At 39.4% G+C, this 18,250-nt stretch overlaps 1 protein-coding gene across 1 annotated transcript in view; it reads right to left on the bottom strand.

Annotated features, from left to right (window-relative positions):
• Nucleotides 1-18,250, bottom strand: part of CREB5 (cAMP responsive element binding protein 5) — a 241,857-nt gene that overhangs the window by 146,828 nt on the left and 76,779 nt on the right. The window contains exon 5 of the mRNA XM_065752488.1: nucleotides 17,891-18,063. Coding sequence (XP_065608560.1) covers nucleotides 17,891-18,063 — 173 coding nt within the window. The remainder of the gene's footprint in view (nucleotides 1-17,890; nucleotides 18,064-18,250) is intronic.

An 18,250-nucleotide genomic window follows, 5' to 3' on the forward strand; every position in this document is an offset into this window, starting at 1 on the left:
TGCATCCTGTGCTTACAGCTATATCAAGAGTTAAGAGGTACCAGCACTTGTAACACAAATAGAAGTCACCCTGTTTTCCATTACTTGTAAGTAATTCCTGGTGAAAGTAGGCATCCTAAGATGGCAACTGCCCACAGGGAAAGCAAACCCAGACACTTCATTGAAAGACCCACATCAAAACTACAGACTGATATTCTGACATCTCAGACTTGTCATTCTATCTGTTTTCTCTGCTATTCTTTTGTAATACTTTATTATTTCTGCCACCTCCTTAGAAGACATAAGAAGCCACACAGCAGAGCTGGAAAGTAACCACAGTAGAGAGAGAATAGAATACTGCCACAATTGTAAGAGATCTTTTCTTCCTCTCACTATTATATGTTGAGTTTGAATGACCATGAGCCTCACAGTGTTTTCAGTTCTTAGAATATTGGCTCTAGAAAAAAAGTGAGTTTAATGTTCATTTAACATTTGTGTCTTCTAGATTACAGTACTATTACTATTCTACAGTACATTATTATGCTTCACTTCTTTTTCCCCTCTCAATCTGGTTAGTAATTTCTATTACAGTAGCCTTAAAAGATACTAAATCAAGACTTCATTCTTTTCAAAATGCACAGAAAAATAGTTTCATATCAAGAGAAGTACAAGACCACAATTCTCTTCCTTGCTTTCAGCTTTGCAATCACACACTTTGATCTGTTTCTTTAGAAGGTATCAATTCATTCACTGTATTTTTGTGTGTGTTTTCCTTGTTTTTTCTAGATTGAGCTATGCAAACTGTCTTACTGGCAGACAGACTCTGAGGAAGCTTTCCATCCTGATTCCTTTCCATTAATGAAAGTAATGAAATACTGCCAGCATTCATAGTGCTCGTGCAACAGATGTAAAATGAAAATAATGCACTTAACCACTCTCCTTCCATGGGACAAGTTGAATTTGCAGTATTTAAGTGACCCAACCACTGCTAATTTTGGAGGTATATCCATGCAGACTATTTTAATTGATTAAGTGTTTTAAAAAAGAAGATAATCAGCAAACCCTAGATTGTCCAGCAGGCCAACGAAGTTAAACCTTTCTAAAATTACTTCCACTAGGTGCACTTCCTAGGCTAAAAGAACAGTGCTCAAGAACACTTCATGTCTTCTTCATTTTTAACAACCTATTAACAACAGATGAAGACTAACACCCTGCAAGAAATTAATGCAGCCCAAGGCCTAACCAGAAAATCGTTATTTCCAAGAAGTCCTATTGACAGAAAGGCTGCAGCAACCTTTCAAAGCTGTACCCACATCCGAACAACAATAAAACTCTGTGCTATTTTTCTTACCCCGTAAAGTTGTCATCTCAGCATAGCTAAACATCTTAGCCCGTAAACATCCTTATGTGGTGAAGGTTATCAAAGAGGTCACTGAGAAGCAGCTCTCAAATTATCTAGAGTATTATCTAGAGTCCTCAGATTTCCTGGAGCCCTTTCCATCTGGTTAAGACGTGGTTATGTTACAAAGACACAGCTAATTCTTGGCCATTGCTGTTTTCCCTGATTTATTAGCTTATGCTAATGGATAAAGAGCAAGTGTTCAATCTAATCTGACCTTTCAGGCACGCTAGCTGTCAGACTGCCTTTGCTCATTGCCCAGTCTATTTTACTGGGTGTCCCTCCAGGAAACTCTAGCAATATAAGGAGAGTAGATTATCTCCAAGGAACAAGCTTTTACTGTGCCCTTCTTGACTTCCAGCATTAGACATAGAATACCAGGCTGCCTACTCTGGTAACAAGACCAAGCATGCTGTGCCAATGGGTACTGTCCCAACCCCCCTCCTAGCAGGCATCCTTTCAAAGGTGCCCTTGGTTGTACAGGTAATGGCCTGCACAGCATAAACACTACCTTGAGAACCTTCTTTAGCACCTACTTATTTATCATGCCAGCTTCTAGCTCAGTGACTGCCAGCCCCTCCACGCTTACTTTCTTGAGGACTGCTAAAACAAGCAGTCCACACTTATCTCCTCTACTTACTGCAGATTAGTGATCAACTTTCTGCTCAATCTAAAATTGATATTACATAAAATAAAGATGCCTTTAAAATACTCAAAAATGAAGCTGTAAGTAAGGTATCTCTAAAGATCAGTTTTCCTCATTTAAAAGCAGTGTATTCCCAGATTCCAGGTTGCTTAAAGACAGCCAAGAGTCTGCACCTCATCAGCAAACAATGGAAAAGAATCATGCAGCAGGATCCTGCCCAGTCCACATTTATTTAACCCTTAGTCACCACTATGCTCTTCTCACCAGGCATCCTCTCATCTAAAATAGTTGCTGAGATTGCTTGTGCCAGAGAGTTAATTTTACTAATAGTTTCTCTGTTTATTGTCAGAGTCACTTGGTTGCACTCTCATCTCTGGGCCAGCAGGTCAAGGAGTTCAAGTTCCCTACCAAGGCTTGGAGCGAATCTCAGTGCTGAGTATGCACATTAGGCTTGAGAGGGAGGGAATATTTAGCACCAGTATGGACCCTGGCTTTCCTGTAAGACATTAAAGTGAAATCTGCTACCTTATCATGTCTTCCCTAAATATACTCCAGGTAGAAATTTCTGAACCTCTTCTGCATTAAGCTTTCTGGATGCAGACAGAATAGATCTGGCTCTCTGTGCAGCCCACCTTCCTTCCCTGAGGGTCTCTAAAATCCTGTATCTGCCCGCCCATGACTGCTGCGTGTACTTCAACACTAGGAGTGAAATGTTGCTTTGTTAAGCAGACTTTTAAGAAATGAAGTTTGGTGAAAGGACAATGCAAAAGAAAGAAGAAAAAAAAAAAGAGAAGAGGAAGAGGAAGAGGAAGCGGAAGAGGAAGAGGAAAACACAGCAAGGTAGAAGCAAACACATTACCTGATAGCTTAGTTTGGATTCTGTGAACTTGTAACCTCTGCAGTAACATGAATGCATTGGGTATAAAAGTCGAATGTTCAGAGCTGCACTTCGCTCCTTTCAAACAAGAGAAAGATGTCCCATCTGCACACACCATGCCAAGCACCAACTCCTGAGGTGGAAGAGCAACAAGGCTCACTGCCCATCGCTGACCTGAAAAAAGTGTGCTGTGCCTGTGTCCCTCCAGAGGGACAGCAGGATGTAGAGCTTTAAGCATCAGGGATTACATGACCCATTCTCTGCAGGTACAGGGACTGAACCACTGCCTCAGACGAGCAGTAAGTAAATAGATTTGTGCTGGAAGAAGGAAAGAATGATGAAACCAAACTTGTTTCCATAGTTTGGAGTGATTACTAAGCTGTCTAATAAAGGGGAAAGAAATGAAAGGGAAAGAAACTGAAAAAGATGTTTTCTTTGGGCTCTCCCTGGATCTGACCCTTCATCTTTGCTAAGTGGAAACTTTAGGAATCGATCTCAGCCTTTCAACCATCACTTCTCTGCACTCAGAGAAAGCAGCAGATGGGTAAGAATGGAAAAGTGCTCACGCTCAAGTGTTTCCAAATGTTTCGCAGTCAACGCATTTATCAGTTCTCACCCTCCACCCTATCACCACTCCCTCCACATAAAATCAGACACTGAGCTCAGGCATCCAGGCAAGAAGGAAGCCTTTGCCTTCATAGAAACTTGCATGTCCCATCGCAACGTTTCTCATGCATTAGGTCTCGGTTAGGACAGCTTGCCAGAAGGCACTGTCAGAAAGGTGCTGAAAGAGATGCAGTTCAAAGATTTCCCAGAGAGCCAGGTCATTCAGTGTGGGAACCAGGCAACAGCGCTTTCTGGGCTCACAGATATAGGAAGCTTCAGCTAGGCTGAAATGAAGGATTAGCAAAGCTATTCTCCCATCGTATCCCATACCTTCGATACAAAAACAGCAGTTACTTTCCACTCCACTCTGTGCACAGAACAAGGATGAAATATGATATTTAAATTATCCCCAAGGATGCATCTGCTGAAAAGGAAGGCACGAGCCAGATCATCCCTTGTGCTCATTCTTTGTCACAGTCTTGAATTTTGCATCATTATAAGGATAGAGAAAACACACTAATTCCTAACACTGCCTGTGTTTCAACGAGCACTGCTATTAATCTTTCAGGCTCCCACTATTTAGAATTATATTTGGATAAGTAAAACAGCCAATAACTGAACAAAGTCAGCCTGCATAAGAAAAATAATGCGGCTGAATGTCATCTATTGTCTGTTTATGTACTGTGCAGAAATAGAAAACTAACATGTATATATGAGAAGTGACTGTGCTTAAAAAGATCCATAGGACAATGGATACAGAGCTCACAACTACAGGCTGCAATACTGCAGCACCACTTCACTGCCGGCTACTTGAATGGCGAGTTGTGTGGCCTTCTCATTTCAATGCTCTGGGCCTGGGTCCAGCCCCACTTCCACTCTTCTATCTGCTTTATACAGACACTCTGAAGAGTCATTTCTTTATGTATCAGTGAAAGCATAAAGCAGAGTTTAGAACCTTTCATTAATCTCGTTATTTTCACAAGGAAAATAACTGCCACAAACTGCCTCACAAAACAGATTTTTCTCCTTTCAAAGTAAGCCTGTTGTTGTTCCCTGTACAGCCATTACAGAACAACATTGGAATAGCTACCAGTCCCAGCTCCTACACTTCTGCACCTGTAGGTGATGACTATCTCTCATTTTCAGTATCTTTCAAATCCTTCCATTCAGATAAAAATCTCAACTACAGGCCCCAACAACTCAACAAGAAGAGCAAACAATTAAAATGGGAAAAGAAAAAAAAATAGGAAAAGAATATTTGCTGGGACTGAGATACCAAATTACCTGCCAAACCCAGTAGTAAACAAAAGTGAGAGAGGAGTAGATTCTTCTCCATTCTGATGGTTTTGGTCCCATCTGTAGAACAATGTCTACATATCTGTTCAGATGGAGATTTTCTTCCAGTCCCACCATTTCTGAGAAGGGGCCACAGCAGTCCAAGCTCCCCACGTTAACACCTTAAAAGAACCTTATAGCCAATATTTCTTTAAAGAAAAAAAAAGTATTTTGCAATGTTTTTAATTGAGATTAAAAAATAATTTGAAAAAAAAGGATCACACAGATCTTTCCTCTTTAAAGATCTCCCTCTGGAAAGCAAGCGTGACAGCAGATCTTCAATCTGTTCTCCACAGGGACAGGGGAGAGCCCTCCTGAATGCTAACTGAGTTACGTGTCCCATGGAAAGAACAGTCGCAGAAATAATCTTGGTAACACAGCCTTAGGTTTCAGTAAGGCCAGACTTAGAGCCCCATGCCTGAACATGTTCTCCATCACATCCAGCCCCAGAACCTTAGGGGTAAGAGGGGCCACAAAGACAACAAGGTGGCCAGCTCTGCACCACAAAACAAACAGTGTAGAAAGCTGCTACATGGACACATCAGGACAGCTGCTGGGGAAAACGAGCTGTATCCACTCAGGACGGCAGTTGTAGGATGGAGCCAGGAAGCTGGGCTCAGCTGCTGATAGCCAAATGGCTCTGTGCCAAAAAGCAGAATGGCATGGGATTTGCTTTTCAGTGTCTTGGAGATGCAAGGAAAGGATTGGGGCCCTAGGAAGTTCTTCCGCTAGGACAGAATGCAACACAGACAACAGCTGTTGGCTTGATCGCCTTCCCCAATGCCAGGAAGACCTCCCAATGTCCTGGAAAATCGTTGTTATGAAGGAAACAATGAGAAGACTGATCTTCTGAATGGTCTGGGTGCTAACTAAGCCAGCCATCTTCTTCCCCCTGGATGCAAACAGTATCATTCTCCTGAAGTCAGACACAGCATTTAGGCACACTTGGCACTGCCACTTCCAGCCCAATATTCTGATGGCATCAGGACTCTTTGTTCAGAAAACAGAGGGACTAAACACATACCAGACTGCACCAGCTGAATGTTTGCTCCACATATAATGCCTATCTAACGTCAGCAACCAGAGAGCGTTCATGAATGAACACATCTATAGGTTTTCAGAAAAGGGACTGCAAATAAGGCACCTATTTTCTTATCCTCGCATACTCATAGTCTTGCTCTGCCAAGTATTTTAAATGTCAGCTCCTCAGAATTATCTCAGAGCTGTACGACCAATCCCCAAACTATGTGCATCAGTGGGAATAGCAGTGGTTCCACTGTACATCCAGATTTACTCTGAAACACCACAAATAAAAGCCTGTGGGTTTAGAATTGCTTTTTAAATAAAGCATTTGTTTTAAAAGATAAGAGAATGGCTATTGTAGTGCTAAAACGTGAAGATAAAATTACTATATATAAAAGGTAGTTTTTAAATATATCACTCATTTATATTTCTTTAAGCAGAAAAAAAATTGGCTGTAGCTGCAATCAGTTTTAATTCATTCTTTATTGCTGCTCTGGTTCTGTGTTATTTGAGCTGGTTTAACTGTTAAAAGCATTTCAAATGTTCACATGGTCTGCATTAGGTTACAGAATAAAAGTAAGTACAGCCCACCAAATGTAACTTTCTGAAATGTAAACCACATGAATTTGATTTCTTTGTGGTACTATTTTAATTGGGTTCAGAGGTCTTTTGGTCTTACCTGTCTATCTGCTCTCTGATGGCCCGACTTGATAAAGCTAATACAAAGAATCTGCAAATGTATTCCAAACTGATTACTCTCAGTTACAGTACATGGCTTTATTCTTGACAGTAACGACCCTTTAGTCTAGTTCATTTTGAGGCTGCAAGTCTGAACCCTGAAGCCACCACTGAACTGGGAATGGAAATGTCGCAACTTCTAGTAAAAGATCACATCCCCTTGAAACTGCAAAACTAGAAGACTGGAGGGGATGAGCAACTAGGAACAACCTTAAGCACCCTGCTATCTTAAAAATACTTGTAGGAGCATGTGCACATACACACGAATGCCTTAAACTGTCACATCAAATGTCAGACAAAACACGTATCCAGGACATGGTACGGGACACAGAAGGAACTGTAAACAGGATCTGCAACAAAACCTGAAATCTTCAAAAACTGACCGTCACCAGATTTCAGATAATTAGATTTGGTTGGTCATTTTTTTGTGCACTTTTTTTAAACAATACACTGGGTTGACCATGACTGCTTATTTACTCATCAACTCTACTCTCTGTTGCATCTCATTGTGCCATATGCCTTTTTGGAGTGAAACAGCATCACTACTGCTTCCCATCCATCAAACTACAAAACATCTCAGCAATAATAAGGAAAGTACTGTACAACAGGACTTCATATCCTGTCCTGCGATCCAACTTGTAAACAAAAGCCTATCCCACCCTGTGGGAGCAGCTCTGCTAAAATTCACTACTAAGCAGGCAGCCCAGAAGAACTGTATGGAGAAAAAGAGTAGCAAAATACTATTAGTCCCTTTGCTTGCCTAGCTTGCTTTCTTGTTTTTGGAATGCACAGTGTGGATTTTGAAAAAGTAGCATAAGAAGGATACACAGTGTTCATAATTCCTTGAAGAAAATGAAATAGAAAGGATCAGACTCAGTAAAACAATGACGTAACTCAGTACTGAAAATTACATAACTGAATGTGCTGCAATTCACAAGTTTCATTCAAGAAAGTAAATCATTAACAAATAAAAACATTACAAGCCATCATCTATTTCAGACAAATTAAATTGTCTTAACCCCTCTAAAATATACACACACAAAAAAAAACCTACATATCAATGTAACAAACTTTTTCAAGTTAATATTTTTCATCCTAATGCCCCAAAACTGCTGTTGCTTTTGTCATTTTTCTGCACTCTTCCTGACTGGTAGGACTGTTCTCTCTGGTTATTTCCATCACTGAACACATGAGCACTAACAAATGAGGTCCCTTAATTAGTTCCAGGTTTTTCCAATAAGCAATTGATGGCTATACAGATTTCAAGTCTTTGTACATCCCACAAATAACAAGGCAGGGCCTGTAAAATGGCAGGAGTGTCTCCATTTTTCTGTTAGTATAATGGGCAAGCAGAAGGAGCAAGAAGGAAACTTACACTCAATGGTAAGTTTTTATTGTCAACATAGTTTTGGCTTAGAGTCATTTACAGTGTCATCAAGGACACATCTTAACAGCTTCCCAATTTGTTTGTACAGAACGCTGAACATTTCCAAGGATATTACTTCCAAAACAAAACTTGATTTTGAGTTTTCAAATGTATTTTTTTGTTTCTTTGTTTTGGCTTTTGTTTTTTGTTCTCATTTTGTTTTCTTTTATATAATTTTTTTTTTGCTTCTCTGCACATTTAGGGGTTCTGCTTAGGATCAGTATTTCTTCCAGCATCTGTTTTACAGGAGTTTAGAGCCCACAACCCTTGATGTATTAACATGCATCAGAAAGATCCATGCTACTAGGTTGCATATAGAAAAACACCAGACTGGAAGGGACCCCAGCTTTCCCCACAGATAAATAATTTCACTTGATGGCTTCTGGAATGAACTTTGCTAATTATGTTTTATATAGATTTTGAATAAATCCTTTGAGTCACAACTTTCTTGTTGAAACAATAAAATTACATAGAAGCCAGGGGAAAATTTGGAAGCAAGAATGGATTTTCTTTCCTGTTGTGGAGCCCAGAATCCATATCTTTCTTCACATCAAATTAGTATGGCATAAAGGGAACTCAGTGAATGCATTCTTCCAGCTTTCTTCACTAATTCATATTAGAAATATTATTCAGCTTCGTATTTTACTTCCCCACAGATCACAAACAACTCAAAGGCATTCTAGGTCTCCTTTCTCTGTGGGCCTGGGATAGACTGAAGAGAAAGAAGAAATTAAAAGAGGCTAAAAAGGAAATGAATTGTAAGGAAGTAAAGTTTTACACAAGACTCTTTAATCTGTTGTATGCACTAACCAGCTTTACATGTACAAATGATGTATCTTCAATACAGACAGTTTAATACCTATGTCATGTAACCTCAGGCAAATGGAATCACTTGAAACAAGCAAAAATTGAGAGTATTATGTGAGAGAAATAATAGGAAATAGGTTCAAAATTGGTCTTATTTATCAGTTCCAGCTCATTTCTTCAAATCAGCAGTTCATCCAGAGTCAGCCATCCATTACAGCCTATCGATTTTAACTGAGTTTCTTGTTTGACTGAATACCTGAAGACTATTGATACCTCTCATCACTTTCAGAATGCTTATTTATTTGTGCCACCCCAAGAAGTTGCATCAACAACTTGCAGTGATAATGAATTAAGTTCAACTTATCTAAAAAAAGAATCTCCTTCAGGAACGTTAAGTCATCTGTTCATGTCTCCAGTTGCAGTTGCCAGCAGTAGTGCAAAAACACTTAGTGAGAAGACAAGCATAGTCCATGAGCATGTCAGGGAAGCTTACCCCGTGCAGCTCTGTCCAGGTGCTCTATGACAGCACCATTCAGATCTGCTCATCCTTCTTCCTATGCAGTACATGGAACAACCTTACTGCATGTTATGCCAGGGACATATGGTATGAGAAACCACCTGTCAGAAGACAGAAATACTCACTTTCTTCCTGGCTATATTTCTTTCATACCAGAGACACCAGAGGCATCACCTTGCACTTGAAGTGCAGTGGCATGGCTGCTCTCTAGACACTAGAGACAGAAGTCTAAGATGTGAAAGCAATATCTGACATTCAAGGATTGACACACAGAAAGACTTCAGTCAGTATGCTGTATAAATGTCCACTTACAGATATGGAAATGGATGCTCCTAACAACATAAACTCCAAGCCCAGCCAACACAGAAATCCAACTCTTTACTCTGTAAGATATTTCTCATTACACTCTCTATTTGTTGTATTTTTAGGTCACCTTACTTTCAAAAGTGGGATTATTTTGTCTTAGCCTGGAAAATCACAGACATTTCTGGGAATAATTAAATATATATATATTTAAAGTCATCCAGCTCCTAAGTAAAAACATTCAATGCCAGCAAAGCCAAGAAATAGTAAAGATTTTTAAGCAATCACTGAATGACCTTCCTAGAAAATGGTGAATTCCTCAGCGTATACAATTTCAAAAACATCAGCTTGGACTTGAACCTGTAGCTGACATCTTTAGGAAGTAGTATCCTTGATTCTTAGATGTAAAAAAAAAAAAAACACTCTCAAACCTTCCAGGAGCTCAACAAATTGTTCTGAACAACAGCTCTACTGAGAAGTCAGGACTGACATACCCAACCAGCTCCAGAAAACTGCAAGTTTTTTGAAGAAAATTTAGCATTTGCATAAAAGAAATCACAGGATAAGAAACATCGGGATTATGTATATATAAAGAATGATCCCATTATATGTATTCTTTTTTTCCATGAAAAATATATAATATATACGGTAACTATGCATTGTTTTGTAATCTCAAAATAAATAAATAAATAAGATGACACAAATTAAAAAAAAAAAGCAAGGAAAGGAAGAAAAGAAACAACATGCACAATCTTTTTCTTATATCTAACTTTTGATATGTACACATGCTGTGTCTCAATTTGTAGAGCTAAAACCAAGAATGTTACTTGGTGTCCTGATGTTTACAGCACTAGTCAGCCTGGATGCTACACTTAATGAATTAAATAAAAGTACTATAAATATAAATCAGAATTCCCCAGGAAGTATATACAATTCTCTAGAGACTGTCAAATAAGCTAGAGATTTGGATTTTGCTCATTTGGAGAATTGTCCACTGAAAACCTTGCCAAGTTTTTATGGACCCTATCAGAACAGCTGCGATTCACTTCACTTACAGCAGAGGAAGCTGGTAATAGCTCAAAGATTGCCCCCTTCATTTCATAAACCAATTAGGACCTGGATCCTACAACTGGACTAACATAACTCTCTTTTTTTTACTGGCAAAATTCCACTTCATTTCTAAGAGCTCAGAATAAAGGTCTCTGTTGGCAGAATACAGATGCTCATAACAGTAAATGTTTCTAAAGCACGTTCTCTAATTTATTTCCTATTCCGAGAAACACGCTTCGTGCACTCAAAGTGAACACTTTTCAGTATACCTGCTGGTTCTACCTAATCACCACTTTCCTGCTGATCTAGGAGACTGTTACTAAACACTGCTCAAAATATGTACCATACCACTAATTTCTAAACTCAACTTATCAATTAATAGAGAGGTCTACTTCCACAGGCAGGACAATGGTCTCCATAAAGCTTGTACGTAGTCTACAATTTCTGTTTGCCCACAGATACTTGTTATTGTTTTTTAGCCAACTTCTAGCTACAAAAAGAAAAAAATAATCATTAACAGTTTTTCACTGTTTTATATCCCTTTGAAAGCATTCAAAAGTGCACTGACAAGACAAAGCGTTTAAAATAGAGGTTTCTGTTTACCACATCCAAGCCAATTCCCTTATTGAAGCAGACACAGCTATCACCTGTTAGTGAGCAATGACATTTTTTCATAGTTGTTTGTACATAACATGTTTCACATTTTAGTCGTTCGTTATAGTCGTTTTTCTACCTCCACCAATTAAGCTCTTTCTATGAAGTGACGTGGCACAAGGGAGCATCTCTAAAGCTGATTTTTTCTCTGGAACTTGAACTTTATTCTCTTAATAAAAAGAAAATAAACCCTTACACCAAACAAGGACTGTATTGTTTTAGTTGGTGCTTTATTGCAGCTTAGTCACCTGTCAAACATGCTGACACTTGGATAAAACACACACTGGAACCACGCATCAGGGCACGTTAAGTGCAAACTTGTGATGAAGAGCAGAGCTATGTGATTTGGCTGCACAGAACTCTAATGATCGTTTCTGGTCTAGGAAAGCTTGATGTGTTGCATCAAACCCACTGCAACTCTGAGATCCTCTTCTAACCAAAAATGATTTTACATCTGTTTCAGTTCAAAGAGTCATATAAATCAGAGTATCTGAGTATAAATTTTGATGACACCTTTAAAGAAGATTTATACACTGTGTATAATATATATATGTATACTGGAGGTATGTACATAAGAGATACTAACCACTAAAACTAAGCAATCAATGCTATATTCTCTGTAAATCATATTTAAGTCTTATATAAAAGTCCTATCTTAAGGGCTGGAACTTCTCCTCTATGAAGAACAGCTGAGGGAGCTGGGTGTGCTTAGCTTGGAATAGAGAAGTCTCATTGCCCTCTTCTAGTACTTGAAGGGAGCTTATATCCAGGAGTGGAAACGCTTTTTTACATGGTCTGATAGTGATAGATCAAGAAGTAATGTCTTCAAACTAAAACAGAGGAGGTTTAGGTTAGCTGATAGAAAAAAAATTCTTTACTCAGAGGGCAGTGAGGCCCTGGCACACGCTGTCCAGAGAAGTTGTGGATGCTCCATCCCTAGAAGCACTCAAGGCCAGGTTGGATTGGGTCCTGGGCAGCCTGATCCAGTGAGTGGCAACCCTGCCACAGAAGGAGGCTGGAACTGGGTGATTTTTAATGTCCCTTCTAATCTAAACCATCCTATGATTCCATGATTTACCCTGATGCGATAGTCAATCTGCATCTGTGAAAGCTTAGGATTTCTGTTCAGACACAGTTATGGGAGCAGTCACCTATTCTGACCTTGCTCTCCTATGGTTCTTAGGTTGGACAAACTTTCATGATCCATTTCTTAGAAAACAATATTATATAAATTCTCTAGAACATGGTATCTACAACCCATCTGCAACAACCATCAGGAGAGGGAGATGTCTACTTTTCCTCCACGACAAAATATATTAATACAAAGTGTCAACAGCCAGGAAGTAACACAATATCCTTGAAACAGTTTTTATTGTTGCTATGAGCAAGTAATATTTCTAATAAGCTTAGGACTTCTGTTAAATAGGAGGTACAAGACATGCCATACCTGATGCATTAATAAATTTAAATAACAAGCGTGTAACTTCCAGGATAAGAGTTAATTTCAAAAGTAAAATAAGAAGCACACTAAACTGCCTCCATTCCTGGCTGACAGGCTATTCATTACACAGCTAATGACCCCTCCTTTCAGTCTCCTGAAAGTCAACTTGATATATGTCAGTACTTCCAACCTCTCCCCAGTCCTTACAGCAAGAAACAGTTTTTGGGAGGGCACAGGAGAATGCGCTTTGGCATATAGGAGATGTCATTAACAATCACCCCTTTGTGCTGTGTCTGAAACACTGGTGCTGTTTTTCCTTTTTCCTCCTGACTCAGCAGAGTCAGGAGAGATTGAGTCAGCAGCTCCTGAACATGTCAATGCAAACAACAGCAGAGGAAACCGGGGAGCAAATCAGTACAGCTAAGTGCACAGGTAAACATGTGGCCCTGGACAACAGCTATCCAAAAGGGAAGAAATAGCTTAAAAGGATCAATCTATCTGACTAAGTTTTCTCCCACATCACTGCTGACTAGCCAGGAGCTAGAAGACAATTTGTTTCTGTGAATGGCTCAATTGTAATAATTTCCTAAGAAATTTACCTGGGCTTCACAGTTTTGTGGCCGTTGTGCACATGTGGTGTGATAGGATTCCATGTTAAGGTTGGCGGAGGTCAGTGCAATAAGAGGAACTATAAAAAAAAATTTTACTGGAATAAACAAACAGAAGCACTGAAATAGGGAATATAGCTCCATGCTTCAGTACAAAGACAAATGTATTTATGTTCTTGGACAGAATTATACTGTTAGATGCTTTCCCATCTCTCCCGTTTCCTCCCCTTTCACTGATCTGCTGGCTGTTCTTCAACTGTCACAACAAAGGACTTGATCAAATAGTCAAGAGAACTTTTAGTACTTCATCTCTCCCTACTTGTTCTCATCTCACAACATACTATGGTGCTTCAGTTCACATACATGAATTGAAACAGAGGCACTTATCCCAGGTTTCTGGGATTATAAACTGGAAAAAAAGAGAGATGTATGGGAACATGTGAGAGGAGAACAGGAAGGAAATGCATAGGTGTTAAAATCTGTACTGCACATGGGGACTGAAAGGCTCCTCTCCCATTGGTACCATATTCTTCAGTACATAAAGGAACCAAAGACATCTCTCAAGTTCCTCTTGTTGCCTTCTCCTACCTGCTTGCATTTCATCAAATGTGGTTGCAATTTTTTCCTTCTGATTCTGTGCCAGAAGACCATCTTATCTTGATTAAAATGCTCTGCAACACTCTGAAAACAGACAATCTGCATCACATGGTTAATGCTCTATGTCCACTTTGGAGTCTTAGTTCACTGAAGCTGGACTCACATCTCCCTCTGCCTTAAGTACAGTGTTAACAACTTTCTGGATCTCTGACAACCATGAATCCTCCTGCGTTTGCTTTCAGCTATAGAGCTGTACCAATGTGTTTCAAGCTGGAACGATTACTAGTTGTTATGTCTGCTACTAACTTGAAAAACAGCAGCAGTTTACTTTCTACAGGAAACCTGAGCTGTTAGGCTGCAACAATCAAGAAAGCCCTCACTGGTTTACAAAAGACACCCTACCTATCAAAAGGTATGATCATATAAAACAATTTGAGTGCTGTGTTGGCTAATTTGTCTGACCATAATTTTCAGATCCATTGCTGAATGCTTTGTCACTGAAAATAATTAGTTGTTTCTTTTTTTAAAGAGAGACAAACACAGCTATCATACACACCACTGAATCTCGAGCTGAATTAGCTTACCTGCTTTTCTATACCTTTGACAAATGCATGTCTTATATCATTTTTTCTCCCCTTCATACATATGCCTTACTGCTTTTCCTCCATGTATCTTATCTCCAAAAGATGTGCTATTAATCAGCCAGAGACACCCTTCACTGCTAAGTGTTCCTCATCTGATTTTTCAACAGCACAAGTAGTTACTAGTTGCAGCATTCCTCCCACATGCTAAACATTTGGAGGGGAAGGGAGGAGGGGTGGCCAGGAGGCTGCCTCACTGTGTAAATCCTATCTCAGACCTTTTTGCCTATTTGCTGGTTTGCTGCAACAATAACGTTGCCACTTGCTCTCAGTTAGGTACGTGGTATATCAGAGTAAAGTGGGACTGCACCCTGTCTTATTTTTTAAGTTATTACTCTTCATGGTCTTCCCTTTTTCTGATTAATCTGGCTGGATGCCTGCTCAGTAGTAGCTGAAGCTTAATACCTGAAACAATGTGTGTATATGTGCTGTGCCAGTAAGGCTTGCCCAACAGTGCTCATTCTGTCATGTTTTCCCATGCCTTGTGTCAATATTTCATTCTATATGCAATCCCTCAGAGCCAGAGTAGAAGACAGGAAAGAAAGAGGTATGGAGAGGAAGGGAAAAATGACATCCCTCAGGAACATCAGCTGCTGCAAACTCTCTCCCTGTGAAGTGAGCTGTGTGGGGGCACAGGTGGGTCCCATTCTCTGTTACTGGAGCACAGCCTATGAGCAGGGTCTCAATGAAGACTTTCATTGCTGTTCCCTGTTTTCATTGGAGTAAGGCCATCACAAACATTTGCAGGTGGCTTGGCCATAGTCTGACATTAAAATATTTGTGGTTGTGATAAAAATCAGAATATTGCTACAAGATGGTTCTGTATAACCTTTAGGGCTTAATCCTGCTCCTACAGAACTCAGTGCTCCAGTTGCTCTCTGCTGTTTTTATTGCTCATTAAAATGGCTATACCATGGAGAACTGTGCCAGGGAAAAGACTCATCTACCTTTTGGAGCAACTTCAGATGTCTCAAAAAAGAGGGAGAACCCAACCCAAAACCACTTATTTGAGCACCTAAGAATTTGGGCTTGTTAAAAAAAATAATAATAAAAAAAAATAATAATAAAAAAACTTTTAAAGACCAAACTAAAACCACCAAACTTTGCAGAACTCAAATGTTTTCTGAATCCATCTGGTTTTATCTTCAGTTGCCTAATATTGGAACTATTGTCAAGCCCGTATTCCTCACAACGATTCCTGGATATAATTCTTAGCACATTTAGAAGGGTAAGATGAAGATAAATGGAAATGACAAGATATGTTCTTTGAATAAATAAAACAGACACCACAGGGAAAAGACTGAAGGAAAAGAAGACAAACAGGGATGCTCAGTTTGGCAAGTAGATGAAGTCCAAAATGCAGCAATTACCTCCTAGGACACACCATGAAAATAAAAAAAAAAAAAATTAAAAAAAGGAAAACCTCCTAGGAAGAGGGAAGAATGAGGAAGGGAGTGTGCTGGAGGTCATACCATAAGTTTCATTCACACACCAGCTCACACAGAGACTAAAACGCTGACAGTCGCCTCCTAATAGAGCAGCTTCAGACTCACAGTTCGGAAACATTTGTGGGAATCAGTCACATGGAGAATTAAGATATGTCATGACAAAAGTTTCCAAAACGAGGCACTCACCACTGACTAGAAAACAGTCTTTTTTATCCTCAGTCCTTCCAGCTCTGGAGATTCTAATCACCATGGCCCTGAAACAATGCCATCCTAAAACCTGACTGGCAGGGTCTTGCAAAACCACATGCAGTTTTTTTTCTCATTATATAGAAACAACTGTTTGGAAGCTAAACAAAGTCTCATATAAAACACCTCATTATTGAGAATTAAAAATTGGTTGGGTTTTATTCTTGTGTTTTTAATTAGGATCACTATTACCACTAGGCCTATTAATTCACAATTAGAACAAGAGCTTTATCAACCTTAACCCAGATAATGGAATGAGCTGTTTTTCTTTCTAAAACTGGAAATGAAGCTGTTTCTTACTCCTCCCCTCTGTCAGCCCATCTTCAAACAGACCAGGACATGCTTAAGATAAAAACTATTGGTTTCACAAGTAAAAGATATTGCAGTGAACACAGTGTTTTGTTGGTACATAACATGTACCAAGGTACAACTATCAGATGTTTTTTACCACACCCATACTGATTTCTATATTAATAACCATATCCTGAAACAATAGGAAAAGGGGAAGTAAAAGAGCCTTGCCAAGAGCACTGGCAAGCTGGATGGGAATGTTGTTGTGTGTGCAACACTTCTGGAGCAGTCAGTGCCACAGCCATCCATGCCATAAGGGAGTTGAAGAGTCTGAGGTCTATATTCTGCCCCAGCCACAGAGAATCTTGAAGGAAAACTGAAGAATAACTGGACTTTGATTTCAATCCAGGATTTCATTTTTCAGTTCTTACTCCGAAGAAACAGCAAGTTGCTAATCAATTATTTAGACAATGACTAGGGATGGAGACTGCTTTTGCACTTATCATATAATGGATGTGACCAAGTTACAAATGACAGTTAATGAATCTAGACTGCTACTTCATTCTCATTCTACTGATTTATCTTTTTATCCATATGTTTTCATGCATAAGAAAGTCTAAATTCTTAGAGTTCTGTGACAAAAAAAAAAAAAAAAAAAACATACCCTCAAACTGTCTGGGCAGTTTCTGTATAATTAAAAGTGAATTATCATGATTTATGAAGACCTCATGTCTGCTGGAAGTAGACATTCAAGCCAATACAGTCAGCATCCACATACTGTCAATTTGTGGGAATAAATTCAGATCCATAGTTGCACATTGAACTACTGTTCACAGAGGTCTTTGTGCCAAACTCTGTTTATCCTAATGAACTTTTTTTTTTTTTTTTTTTTTTTTCTGGTAGCCCTCTTCATATACATGGAGTACCTACACCCAGAACTGCTGAAAGAAGTGAAACGATGAGCTTCATAAATTCTGCGTGTGCCTTCCCAGAACAGTTGTAGAAACAGGAACTTTGACTGTAAGTAGGACTTTCCTACAAGTATAGCACTTTGCCCGTGTTGAACCAAAGTGACAGACCTGGAGTAGATGTTGCACTATGGCCATTTCCCCACAGGAATGCATATTAAACTGATTCTTGCTGTATGCTGACAGGATCAAGTGCAAACTCCTTAGAAACCAAGAGGGCAGCATCTGGTCCTGCACGCATATGCTGGATCCAGAAAAACAGAGAAATCAACAAAAGAGAACAGACTTACCCAATCTGTCGATTTGTGGAAGGTGCTTGTGTAATGACAGAACTGGACTGTGGAGATGGCATGGCTTGTTGAATTACAACACTGGTGTCATGGTTTGGCATCCTAGTACTTGCCAGCTGGTGAGATCCAGGTCCTGCCATTGCTCCTCCAACTGTGTTATGCATGGAGATATTCTGTGGAAGGAGGAAAAAGGGAGATTGTGGTCAAAAAGGTATATTGTTTTTGAGTCCTATCAGACAATAACTAGAAATCTGAAAACACCACAGTATGAGAAGTTATTGACTCCAAGCAAACCCCAAATCAATACATATTTTTGTAATAAAGAGCTATAAAGCAATGAAAAATAACTATTTACTTTTA

Source organism: Cyrtonyx montezumae, unplaced genomic scaffold (genome assembly GCF_038088225.1).
Source record: "Cyrtonyx montezumae isolate F1298 unplaced genomic scaffold, pur_monq_1.0 scaffold_8, whole genome shotgun sequence".
Taxonomy (NCBI): Eukaryota; Metazoa; Chordata; class Aves; order Galliformes; family Odontophoridae; genus Cyrtonyx; species Cyrtonyx montezumae.